Genomic DNA, 13,153 nt, shown 5'->3' with positions numbered 1-13,153 from the left:
ACGACAAGTAGAAAAGTATACGAAAAATGAATGTGTAAGGCATTTTTTGACAAAATACCCAAATATCCTCTGGTGTATAAATCAAATTCAAGCTGAAAAAGTTTCCAATGAATAATGTATATGTAAACAGCCAACTCGCGCCCGTTTCGCTTCGAACAGACCGCCATCAAACATCACTTGTTTCCTGAATACGTCAAGGAAACACAATTCTTCGGCAAAATTAAGTTTCATAAGACCGTGAAGATAAATTTTGAAAAAAACTCGATCGGAAATCAAAACTCGACGACAGAATTCCACTGTCATAGAAAGCTTTGATACAAGCATGTTTAGGTTCCTCCATGCGTGTGGATCAGTTCATGTACCTGTAATCTACGATAAAACAACCAGACCATCAAAGTGTACAGCACTTACCTCCTATATTTTTGTTACCGTTGAAGATTAAAAGGGAAAGAAAAAGAAGGAGGAGTCACTACATCACTGGCGATGATTGGGGGAAGAAGAAAGATCAAAATACGAGTGGTCAGCGATCAAACAAATTTAATAATTCATATAGAGACATATCAGTTATAGTTGCGGAAAACAATAGTGTTGTAATGCCGAAATATCAACAGTATACTTCGCTAAATAAAATGCTAAGCAATTTTTCAAAAGTTTTTATGGCACATATATCTTTTACTGCTGTAATAAACAATGGAGGCATCGGTGGCATCCGGAACGGCACCAAGAAGAATGATATTTAGAGTGGACTTGACCTGGTCGCTAGGGCCTAGGAACTATCATAACCGCTGACCGGCTCGGGGGAGTTAGTCATTTTGTGTTTACGTTCTTGTTACGTTCGAGGAAATGTGTATTTCTCTATCCACGTTGGATCGGAACTCTACTTACCGCTTTATTATTGTAAGTTAGCCATCCTACATTGCATACCATCTCTAGGAATATGCATCGTTTTTATTGTGAGCTTATAAGGACTGTATTTTAGTATAGTTCGGTTGTTATTTGTATCGTAGGACTCCTTCATCGTTGTACGATAATTAAAACCGTGTCAAGCAACGAGGAGTGTATAATTATATAATTTCAACCCGCCATATTCAAACATTCGAAGATATCCAACAGACCATTATTTCGAGAACTTCTGTTCTGTATGCACAGAATTCTGGGCGATTTACTAAATTAGCATGAGTTATGCAAAGAGAAGCGCAGGATATTTTCACTTTCTTTCTTCAACGAGTGAATTGGTCAAAGGTTTTCGTCAGAAATTTCAAAAGAAACGCATCCAAGTTTGATTTTCACGTGAATTTTACTGTTTCGTTTGGCCTTAAAACGCATTTAACTTTAAATGTGACAAATCAAGACAAGTCTTTATCATCTTGTCGTCGACCCAATACAGCGCTACTTTGATGAAAGCAAGAGATCCATCAGGCACCGCCTCTTTTTTTTTAAAGATTTGCTCGAATGAATATTCGTGTAAGAAAATCGCAATTTTGTTTTTTAGACCGTAATATGACGGAGTTTCTTCAAACACGACACCGGCGGCCATCTCAAAACCAACATGATCTCGAGACCGAAATTACGATTATCGTTATTTCTAAATTGGCACCAAATTTATGGATATAGTAATTTCGTGGCACTCTTTACCAATGCTCTTTACCGTGTTAAATGAAGAGAAGGACTCGGTTCCACTGTCTTACAACATTCAAGATGGCGGAGGAAAGGGGTAAATGTGCGTTCAGTTGTGATCAGCATGATCTCGACACCAAGATAACGATTACCGTTATTTCTAAATTGGCCCTGAAATAACGAATATCATAATTTCAGTGCATGTCTGAGACCTTCGGGCTCGAAGCTTGGGAACTAGTATTCAGGGAAAGATAAAATGGCGGCTTACGGCGGCGAAGGAAATCTCAGTAGTTTAATATTTAGCGTGAAAAGGCTTGGGTGTTGTGATCTGGTTCTCAAGTAAAAAAAAATCACGGTCTGCAATGGCCCTACCACCTTTTGAACAACAAGAAAACATTGAAACGGTGGTAAAAAGCAGCAAGTTTCGAAGTCTAAACGAAAGATGGGTAAGCTGAGTTTCAGTCAAACATCATGACATTTGGGATGTAATTTCGATACCGAATAAATAGTTCTACATGGTTACACACGCATAGGATTCTGTTGTGTTCACGTGAAGGCCATTTCAGCCATTCCTGCCACTTGTAAGTGGTAGGAAATAAAAGATATGTATAGTTGTTTCGTATTGAAGCCCTGTGAAATCACAAATTTGATTTATTTCTTCTTTGTTTTAAGTGGTCATTATCCATTACTTTTGGAAGTCGATGCTGATGAGAAAGAAAAAATGTTTATGATTATTTCTTCTCTCGAACATTTTACTATTTAGGTACCAAATAATCTTGATACTGAAGATCATTGCATCCATTATGAAAAAATTACCCTTGATTGCTTTGTCAACTGGAATGTATAATGTAATATACCTTGTGATTTGTGGGATTTTCACAAGTAAACTAGAAATACTTGAAGAAGTTAATGATGTACTTAATGCAGAGCATTTGGTACAAAGTCTGCTTTGCTGTAATCTACCTGAAGGTGCTTTTTATATGCTAGTAAGACTTGCACAGCCCAGTCAAAATGTTTTTGACTTGATGCAACGCAATTTTGGCACAAAGTGTATGCCTTGTCCTCAGGTGATTTTAACATGCTAATAAGATTTGTTATTCAAATAATATACATCAGCTGGAATGGGAATATTGAAAGAAAAATAATAATATTTAACCATAACAAGTTTTGGTTTTATGTCCAAATTAAGCACTTAGTTGAAGATCACTGCACTGATCAGGCCCCGAAGGCCAAAAAAGTGCTGTCTGCTTTTAGTTTAATTTTTGTCATTTCTATTGATTTATTTTATTTATCAATGTTTCTTTGAGTTATAATTCATTGACCTCTTTCAATAGTGCAGGTTCGCTCGTGTAACCTAATCCCACATGTATGTATGTACAATCTCAGTTGAAATTTTGAGTGGCAGGCAAGCTGGCAATAGTAATAGGCAGCAGAGGCCAAATCTTGTCCTGAATAGAAGTCTGACATGTGTGAAATTGGCAGCTATTTCATTGTAGGTGGCCAAATTGTTGGCTGCAGCACATTTTGACCTGGCTGATTGTGTGTGTGTTATGTATGTGTTCTTCTTTTTAGGTGTTAAACAGGTCAAAGTACCGAAAAAAACCTCTGTGATAACTTGGTAGTCTAAGATGTAAAAAATTTTTAATAATAAGGTAAAGCTTGATCATTCTTAAGAGTTTGCATCTGTTCTAAAAGTTTTGGGGAGAGTTAGGGGAGCATTATTTGTACAAATGTATTTAAAAAGTAACAAAAAAATAAAAAGAACTAGGGCAAAATCCCAATTTGCTTTAAAAGTTTATTTTATTAAGAGCATAATTCTGGATATAGCTTGGGATTTGTGTGATTTTCACAAATTGTTAGGTTGTTATGTAAACTTAATTTACAGGAACCTTGTTAGTTTTCAGCTTCAAGAACAAGTACATAATTGCAGGAAAAGCTTGAAGCTTGAAAAATTGACTGATGAAACTGGAACAGATGTCATGAGATTTGTACAATAGGTTGGCCTGGGAGGGACCAAGAATTAAAGAATTCATTGATTCTCTTACACCTTTTGTCTGCATAGTGTGCTTCTGTAGAGCTTAGTTATTGCTGTAGAAAACGTTTTTGGAGGGCCCTTGAGATCACTCACTTTTGAGCTAGTTGCCCCTAGGGAAGAGGATATCTGTACTTATTATCTCCCTTGGGGGGGGGGGGGTGAAGGGTTAAAGACTGATTCTTCTCCAGTAGCCACAAGTACCCCTGCATATGGAAATTTTGAACACTATTAAAGGGCTAGTACCCTCATTTCATACTTGAATTTCTAATTTAGAGTAAGTTATGACAAATAATGAATGTAAATTCATCTTGGTTGTACAGGTTATATCCAGCAGTCCTTAAAAAAAATAAAAAGGTATTTTTCTGAATTAAAAAAAAAGTGTTCTTGCTTCAAAGTAAGTGCATGATATGTCATTCAATTAATGCTCTAGCAGAGTTTTTGTTTGAAATGCCAAAATCAACTTCATGATTAAGGACAAAAAAAAAGGCAATAAGCAAATGTTCTTCTGTATCCTTTATGTCAATTTGGGCTGAAAAACACGTTTTTTTTCCTTTTGCAAAAATTAGCTTATTTCACGACCAAAAACGATGCAAACAAGCTGGAACGTTATGTTTTCAGCAAAACAGCGATAGAATCTGCGAAAAAACAATGGAGACAAGCTAACACACAGTGTTCTCAGTAAAATTTGGGCAAACAAAACTTTAAAAACACTTGTCGCTTTGGGGTATGCAGTTAATTTGCCAACATTCGCTCATAATTAACCGCTTACATGCGGATTTAATTAGTATCAAATTAACGCATACAAGCGGTCAAAGTAGGGCCTATTTACCTATCGAGACCTGAAAGGACTCAAGGCCTGGTGCCATAGCCTGCGAACCCTTGAAACGCGGCTTTGAAAAAGCTTTGGATACCATTATGCCTCCTAAACGCGATTTTAGGTCGAAAAAAAGTTTGAATGTAGTTACTTTTAAAGGAGGAGAAGCTATAAGAAAGTCGAAGTTTAGTGTTCCAGTTCGATATGCCGCCCAGCAATTAACTGATACAACGTCTGTAGTCGCCGGATCTTCTCTAAACACGTGCGGCGGTTTTTCTCCATACCAAGAAGACCTTCCCCATATTGACGAACATCATGGTTTGAGAACCAACCAAAGATCTAAAAGTAAAAAAGTGCGACTGAAGCGCAAGTTAAAAGCTTACCATGAGAGGAAAGCCACGCTGGCTTTGTCTTGGCTCAATGCGAGAGAGCAGCTCGTCTCAGCGCTGTTGACCAGACAGGCTTTGCCTTTGGGGCAGATGTGTGTCATTCCTTTTTGCGAAGAAGAGGCGTGCGGCAGATGCCTTCACTGCAGTCCAGGGCAATTCCTATGCGCAGATCACACCAATTTAGTTCACGCAGGCGGTAGATCACTTCACCACCCGGAAGTTTGGAAAGTGAGTTGAAGATTTATGGAGGACAATCTCCTCCAGTCACCTTTTCAATTATGTTGTGAAACCCGATTTCTTGTGTACTCTGGCCGTTAGGCAATTTCATTTGTAAGTACGTTGTCTTGTGGTTTAATTGCAGAGACATCCATCTTTTTTTCTTACAACTATATCATCTCTATTCAATTACTTCACTTGATGTAGTTTTTTCTCAACTTCAATATGCATTATGTCCATGAGACCTGACCCATTTTTATACAGAGGAAAAAGCTAAAGCTGTAAGAATAATTTTTTCTTGCAAGCATACATGTAATTTGCTCTATACTCAGAACAAAGTAAAGTTTATTTTGGCAATTTTGATAGAGTTGGCTGATTTAAATGGTGTGTGATTTGTATTCACCTGATTCATGTAGGGTATTTTATGCTCTTAGGATGGAAGATTTGTGCCATATCAGTTTGGTGAGTGTGTATGAACCACACCTCGCAACATGGATCATGGATATGTGTGTGACATTATAGCTGTCGGTTTGCATGGTAAGTAACTAACATCTGTGCAATATGTAACTTTATTGTGAGATAGGTTGCCAGTCTGCAATTACTAGTACTACTTTTTACTTATACTTATATTTAAATAGTTAGGTTACCTCTTCCAGGATGGTCTTTGTTTGTGTTTTAATTGTTTTTTTTCAACACAGAAAGGAATTAATAAACAAATATTATTATAGAAGAATACGACTATGGACACTCTATGGTGTTTGTCTTTATACAGGGCAGCAGAATCCCATCAAAATCAAATGTTGCGAGCATGAACCAGAAGCCATAACGCTGGTCAGGAATGGTTTCTGGCCATCTACTCCAAAACAGCCCCAGGTAGCCTTGGACCTTGAATTTATGGCCTTGCTCCAATACATTTTCTTAGAATGTAGAGTGTCTTTAAGGTCAATATGTCAGGCACTGCAGTGGCTGGTCCCACCTGCTTCAAAGGTTTATGTAAGTATTCATTTAGTAATTTTTTATCGTATGCTTATGAATTCCTTTTTATTTTCTTAATTTATACAATAAATAAATTATTTGTTTTCCTTTAGATTAAGGACATCTACCGGCTCCTTGTTGGAGATTGTTTCTGCGAGTTCCGGTATATGTCTAGCATGTTGAGTAACCTGATGCATTTCAATCCTTCGTATGAGAATGATCATGAATGTCCTGCATGTCCTAAGGTTTGTGATAAGTCATCCTTCAGATGAAATGTCTAAGTGGGTAATATTTACCTTTAGAAATCTCAAATAACTATTACTATATGTGTTGGCATAATGAATGATATAATTTAGACAAGAAACATTGTTTTGAATCTTTCCTAGTGGTCCTCATAGTGTGGCAGCTGGTCTTAGCATGAGTTATTCCATTGTTTTTCATTCATTTAGGCGTAAGAAATATTTTTAACATGACATTTCTAATAAGATTTTGGCATCTGATTGTAGGAGAAGGGAAGTTTATTTATCTCTGTTGATGCATTGTTTGGATGTGTCCGCAAATGCAGCGCTGGAACTAGTGGAAAGTCCTCAAATCATGGAGAGGAACTGTTCATTAGCCAAGAAAAAGTAGATGCATTTCTAGCTAATTACAGCAAAAGACCCAGCAGCAAGTCAATGGTGTGTGAACCAAAGGACTTTTTCTCTTACTTTGTATTTTGTTGCATTGCTCTAACCTTTTGTTACCCATCAGTACTCATACCACTACTCAACCATTGCAACGAGAGACCAAAAGTAACAATTATGTTCGTTACTAGTAATAATGATGTTAGTGCTGAATGATTTAAATATGGTACAGTTTGAAGGGTTAATTACTTTGGTAACATTCTGCCCAAAATACATGTAGCTCAAATATATTGTTAGTTTGTTTTGTAAACTTAATTTACAAGAACTGTGTGAATTGTCAGCTTCAAGAACAAGTACATAATCTTTATTGCAGCCCCCTCTTTTCCTTGATCTTTTTCTATTTTTTTTTTTTTCAAATACAGTTTTTTTCCCTCTTTTTTTGTAATTGATTTATGGTCTTTAAAGGTAATATCTTTGTATTTGCTTACACAACTAACTCTGCCAAGGGTATCTACTGTCACTCTTGCCGGTCCCAAGCCTGAATGAAAGAGGAAGGGTTGTTATCAAGCAGTAAATTTATTTGGTTGTCCCATTTTTTAAATTTTTATGAGAAATTGATGAATGATTATTATTTTCTGCCAATATTTTCCTTGCCACCTTTCCCATAATGTAATGTTTAATTTCTAATGTGAGGGTTCACCTCTAACAACCCATATCTACTTTGAATGCTACACGTACATGAATGCTACATAGATCTTAATTCCTGTTCTGTTTTTATCTTTGATACTTCTGCTTTAAATGACATCTCAAGAAAAGGTAGAAAGGAAGTTGAAGATTAAGAGTTAAATGTTTTCTGTTGTAGGAGCAGTGTAATCAGTTTCAAGCTGGTTCCAATCTCCGTTCCAAAAACAAATCCACAAAGCTCGATGAGACGGCCCTCTTTGGTGGAGGCTGCAAGCATGAAGTGCCACTGAAGTTTTTCAGCTTAAAGAGAGGAGAAGAGTATGTACATGCAAAAGGAAATCTGTAAATTATTGGTCAGCTATTGTTAAGAAATATGTAACCAGAGTGCCTTGTAGGATGCATAAATTAAGAGACATGTCACTTATTAGGTTCCTAAGGAAAGAATTTATATATGATAGTCGTACTGCTGTATAGCATAACTCTGTTTTATACACCATTTCTATTAGGGTACTCAATGAAACTAGGGAACAAATACATTACTGCATGGACATTGTGGCTAATAATGATTATATTTTTATTAAGCAGGATTGGAAATGCTGTGTATTTGCTAAAATGGATTAAAAATCATGTGCAAGATAAAGCTATCAACATTCACTTCTTCTATGATATTGCATGTGTGCTGGATACACATTTGAGAGTAAGATTTTTTAGCGGTTTTATTTGAATTAAGTTGTGGTCATGGTACTCTGGCATTTTTGCTTGTCAAATGATGCCCTGTTGTTTTTAATTTATCTTCTCTGTAGAATACGCACCAGGAAACATTGCTTGAAAATGTTACTCTTGCGATACCTGCATTTCACTGCTATGGACACAAAGTTTCTTGTCAGGTATTTTGAAATATTTTCTTTTTGAACACTTTTGAGGAGTTGAAAGGTATTGAAAATCACATGCATGCTTACTCTAAAACAGTTATTGTTTTCATGAAGCTTTGTTTGGTCTTTTGTAACGCCAGGTCAACTACAGCGGAAGACGGCTGGAAGGGTTCGGGATGAGTGATGGCGAGGTGATGGAGAGACTGTGGTCTTACTTGAGGCCAACAGCAAAAATAACGAAGGAAATGACTCCAGCCCACCGAGTTGATACATTAACTGACTTCTTGATGCATTACGCTAAAAAGTCAATTTCGAACCTCGGTAATTTAGCTGTTAATCTTCACGTTTTACAAATACAGTTATCACCACAGTATATCATATTATAAACGATTTATGATATGTTTTTGTAAACTTAATCGTTATCTTGCTGTTTTTCACCATGTTTCGTTATCCCCCAAAATTTAGGAGAACGACTTCGTGACCATTTAAAGAAAGCAGTGGAAAAGGAGAAAGAAACTGAAGAGCAACTCAATTTGCTTCTTGAGAAGTTGAATGAGACAGGTAGGGATTTGATTTCGTTACTTTCGTTATTTTTCCCTTCAACTAATTACATTGTTCCTTTACGTGTTAAAAAGAATTAGACTTCATTGCATGTGCGTCCTGTTGTGAGCTTTATGTCGTAAATACATATTGTATATTCTCTTCCCTTCATTAGCGAATTGGCATTTGGGTATTGCGGGATACTAGAAATTGAAACTTCGATGAATGTAACTTTGTTAGATACATAGGTATGTCTAGATGATGATACAGCCCCATTTTACTATTACCAAGGTATTAAGGTGGACGTATCCAACGTCTCAGAGTGGAGCATGATGGAGAAATCTACGGCTGACAAAGCGGCCAGTACAGGAAGACCCAGTACGTACAAATTTCGCCTATTCATTGAGGGGAACTTATTTGGAATGGTTCACCTTTAACGACCAATAATAATTATGACAAATGAATGATTTCCATTGTACTTTGCCCCCCTTTTGATTACAGAGTGATAAATGTTTTGAAGTGCTTAAGAGGAAATTAGAGTACCACAACTGAAGTTCAGATAGGTACACGCAAGTTACTTAAACAGTTACAAGTTCGTGTATGATTTTACGTTTCCTACTTGAAGGTTCATCACCAGATGATTACCCGGACAAGTTGAGGCAGTTTTTCTGTGTAAGGTATGAAGTAGCATGGGGATCTGGTTTTCATACAATGTTTACCCCAAATTTTACAGTAAATGTGTCACTTTTGGTCCATCACTTTCTGTCATTTCTCCTGACTTTCTCTGATGCTTGTCTTCTGAATTTTCAAACTGTTTATTAACAGAACAAACCTGCAAAAATGTTCCCCGGCATCTGAAACTTGGAAAGTACTGACCGATCAGCTTGACAGGTATGAAACCATATTTTGGATCCTGCAATTTATTCCCCTCATCTGGGAACTAAATGATCTTTACGTAAGGATATTAAAACGATTTTCAAATGAGGTCCGCCAAAAAAAAGCAAAGAACTCATTACCAGCCACAAAATCTAGAAATAGCTTATCATACAAGTAAACAAACAATCAGGCAGTCGGGCAATCAGAATTATGGAAAATTCCATGTCATTAAACGTGGAAGTCGTTATAGGTATTATACTGGGTTCTTAGGGCAAGTTTTGATTGTCGATCGCACTTCAAAGCAATGCAAATCCAAACCAATAATTTCAACCAAATTTTGGGTTTCCTCCTTTGTTTTCCTTTACGCTGGTAATAGGTTGGATCAACAGCTAAAGAACCTTGAGGGCGGCCAACCCCGATGGTCTCCTGACAGTAGCATGTATATTGCATACCTCCGCGATTTGCAAGACAAGCGTCGGGAAGACTTGCTATTATCCATGCATGTCAAGTGCTCAGAAAGGTGGTTTCTCTTACAACTGATGAAGAAATATGCAGGTACTGCATTGATATGTTTCAGTGCTAACAGTCGTCGATAAGAAGCCCGATTACAGCTAACCAACACATCGTATAACCTAGGCTTTCTAGGGTATCATTTTGACTCATGTCGTGTTAATTCTTTAGATGGACAAGCCATTGCAAAACGGCTTTGTAGGCAAATTACAAAGGCAACGGGAGCCATTAAACAGCTTGTCAAGGAGTACACAAGACAAAACGTTGACACGGTGGGTTGTAAATACCCCTCCACAATTGCGGTTGAAGACGCGCTAAGCATCGACAGTCCGCTGTGGCGTGTACTAAACGATGACATCCAACCGCAGTCTGCTGTTCCCTATTGTTTAAAGAGGCAACTCATTGATTTGTTTCACACACGCAAAAGATGCTTAGAGGAAATAGCCAACATCAAAGAAGAAATGGCTCGGATGTTCAGTCATTTCGAGGGAAAGTTGTAGGTATTGGACACTTGGTCAAAGGAACTGATGGCACAGAAAGATACGGAGCGAGCTCGCGCATTACTCTCCATTGCCCGCACTAAAATGGATGAGCTTTCCGTATTCACAGGTCATCTCCACGGTCTCTTTTCTAATGATGATGATAGCCATGAGGAATGTGAAGCTCAGTTTGACCTTGGAATTTTCCCCGAAGTGGATTGTGATGATGCCGATGAAGAGGTTCAGATGGAGGACGATTACAACACTGATGAAGCTGACGTGGTTCAACAGCTTGGCCAAAGTGAAGTCTTTGAGGACCTGCGTTCCGTTCTCAATGCTGAATACGGAAGTGACAGTGAATCTGATTCAGATAGTTCAGATTTAAACACAGAAATATCTTGGTTATAACTTGGGAGTCGTTTCAACTGCCTGTTCCTTTTCCTCTTTCACTCAAGAATGTAAATCTACGAACAAGTGTTACCAATCAGCTAAAAAAAATTAAGCTCACTGTCAACTAGTCAGTCACTTTATACCACAAATAACAGCTCTCCTCCACGAATTAATTCAATCTTGTTTTATCGACTTTGGCTCCTTGACGTATCCTTACCTGGTCATTTTGTTGTGACGTTTGAAGCCTGATTAAATTGAAAAAGTTTCAGCATTTTGGCCTAAGTGTCTTTGTTCGCGGGACAAGTATTTTAGCGCATGGCAATGGCGACCTTTATTAAAATTATTTAGTGCATTACATGAGTCAAGAACATCTAAGGTTCGCAATTTTGCTAAAACGAGTGAGAGTGTGAGTGTGGGTCAAGAGCAATATCCCATAAGAGCGACGAGGAAGTTGAGGCATCGGCCAATGTCGGCAAAATGGGTCCAAGTGTCCCATAAATACCATAAGAAAGTTGTGGAAACTGGCCTTTATGGCCAAAATGGGTCCAATTGCAAGTCAGTGTCGATATCCCACAAAGATCGTGGGAAACTTGTAGAAACTGGGCAATATCGCTAAAATGGGTCCAAGTGGGAGTCAAAATCGTTATAAGCAAGTTGTGGAAACTGGCAAATATCGCCAAAATGGGTGCAAGTGCCGGTCAATGTTGACATCTCGTGAAAATGATAAGAAAGTCGCAGGGATTGACCAAAATCACAAAAATGGGTCCAATTGAGGGTCAATGCTAAGATCCCATGAAAATCATTAGAAAGTCGAAGAGATTGGCTGAAATCACCAAAATGAGTTAGGGTGCAAAACAGTGTCAACTTCCCATGAGAATCGTAAGAAAGTCGCGGAAACTGGCTACTTTCGCTTAAATTGGTCCAAGAGGGAGTCAAAATCGTTATAAGCAAGTTGTGGAAACTGGTAAATATCGCCAAAATGGGTGCAAGTGCAGGTCAATGTTCACATCTCAGGAAAATGATAGGAAAGTCGCAGGGATTGACCAAAATCTCAAAAATGGGTCCAATTGTGGGTCAATGCTAAGATCCCATGAAAATCATTGGAAAGTCGAAGAGATTGGCTGAAATCACCAAAGTGAGTTAGGGTGCGAACCAGTGTCAACTTCCAATGAGAATCGTAAGAAAGTCGCGGAAACTGGCTACTTTCGCCTAAATTGGTCCAAGTGGGAGTAAAAATCGTTATAAGCAAGTTGTGGAAACTGGCAAATATCGCCAAAATGGGTGCAAGTGCGGGTCAATGTTGACATCTCACGAAAAATGATAAGAAAGTCGCAGGGATTGACCAAAATCACAAAAATGGGTCCAATTGCGGGTCAATGCTAAGATCCCATGAAAAGCATTGGGAAGTCGAAGAGATTGGCTGAAATCACCAAAATGAGTTAGGGTGCGAATCAATGTCAACTTCCCATGAGAATCGAAAGAAAGTCGTGGAAACTGGCTACTTTCGCCTAGATGGGTCCAAGTGGGAGTCAAAATCGTCATAATCAAGATGTGGAAAGTGGCAAATATCTCCAAAATGGGTCCAAGTGCGGGTCAATATTGACATCTCATAAAAATGATAAGAAAGTCGCAGGGATTGACCAAAATCACAAAAATGGGTCCGATTGCGGGTCAATGCTAAGATTCCATGAAAATCATTGGAAAGTCGAAGAGATTGGCTGAAATCACCAAAATGGGTTAGGGTGCGAATCAGTGTCAACGTCCCATGAGAATCGTAAGAAAGTCGTGGAAACTGGCCACTTTCGCCTAAATGGGTCCAGGTGTGAGTCAAAATCGTTATAAGCAAGTTGTAGAAACTAACAAATATCGCCAAGATGGGTGCAAGTGCGGGTCAACGTTGACATCTCATGAAAATCATAAGAAAGTCGCAGGGATTGACCAAAATCACAAAAATGGGTCCAATTGTGGGTCAATGCTTAGATCCCATGAAAATCATTGGAAAGTCAAAGAGATTGGCTGAAATCGCCAAAATGGGTTAAGGTGCAAATCAATGGCAACTTCCCGTGAGAATCGTAAGAAAGTCGTGGAAACTGGCTAATTTCGCCTAAATGGATCCAAGTGCAGTCAATGGCA

At 38.2% G+C, this 13,153-nt stretch overlaps 2 protein-coding genes and 1 pseudogene across 4 annotated transcripts in view; 2 read left to right on the top strand and 1 right to left on the bottom strand.

Annotated features, from left to right (window-relative positions):
• The window catches only part of LOC149046798 (uncharacterized), a 9,242-nt gene extending 8,709 nt beyond the window's left edge, over positions 1-533 (bottom strand). The window contains exon 1 of one of the 2 annotated variants that reach the window (XM_089203762.1): positions 412-533. The gene's annotated coding sequence lies outside the window, so the exon portion shown is untranslated. The remainder of the gene's footprint in view (positions 1-411) is intronic. The other variant, XM_089203763.1, reaches the window with a different exon arrangement.
• Positions 534-4,457: 3,924 nt separating this feature from the next.
• Positions 4,458-11,291, top strand: LOC149046796 (uncharacterized; annotated as a pseudogene). Its single transcript, XR_016185821.1, has 14 exons — positions 4,458-5,083; positions 5,506-5,608; positions 5,844-6,064; positions 6,160-6,291; positions 6,553-6,723; positions 7,532-7,671; positions 7,936-8,050; positions 8,157-8,240; positions 8,366-8,546; positions 8,691-8,786; positions 9,391-9,442; positions 9,591-9,656; positions 10,018-10,196; positions 10,323-11,291. The product of XR_016185821.1 is annotated as an uncharacterized LOC149046796 (transcript).
• Positions 10,679-11,291, top strand: LOC149046797 (uncharacterized). Its single transcript, XM_089203770.1, has one exon. It carries the CDS (start codon positions 10,679-10,681, stop codon positions 11,036-11,038), a length of 360 nt encoding a protein of 119 aa, XP_089059896.1. The 3' UTR covers positions 11,039-11,291.
• Positions 11,292-13,153: the final 1,862 nt, after the last annotated feature.

The sequence above is a fragment of the Pocillopora damicornis genome, chromosome 4 (genome assembly GCF_964200805.1).
Source record: "Pocillopora damicornis chromosome 4, jaPocDami1.2, whole genome shotgun sequence".
In the NCBI taxonomy this organism is placed as follows: domain Eukaryota; kingdom Metazoa; phylum Cnidaria; class Anthozoa; order Scleractinia; family Pocilloporidae; genus Pocillopora; species Pocillopora damicornis.
Note: the sequence above shows the minus strand (reverse complement) of the source record. Positions and strands in the feature narration are given on the sequence as shown.

What these genes read in the sequence shown, in the direction of transcription:
- LOC149046797 (XM_089203770.1), top strand. Translation starts at nt 10,679, where the DNA reads ATGGCACAGAAAGATACGGAGCGAGCTCGCGCATTACTCTCCATTGCC.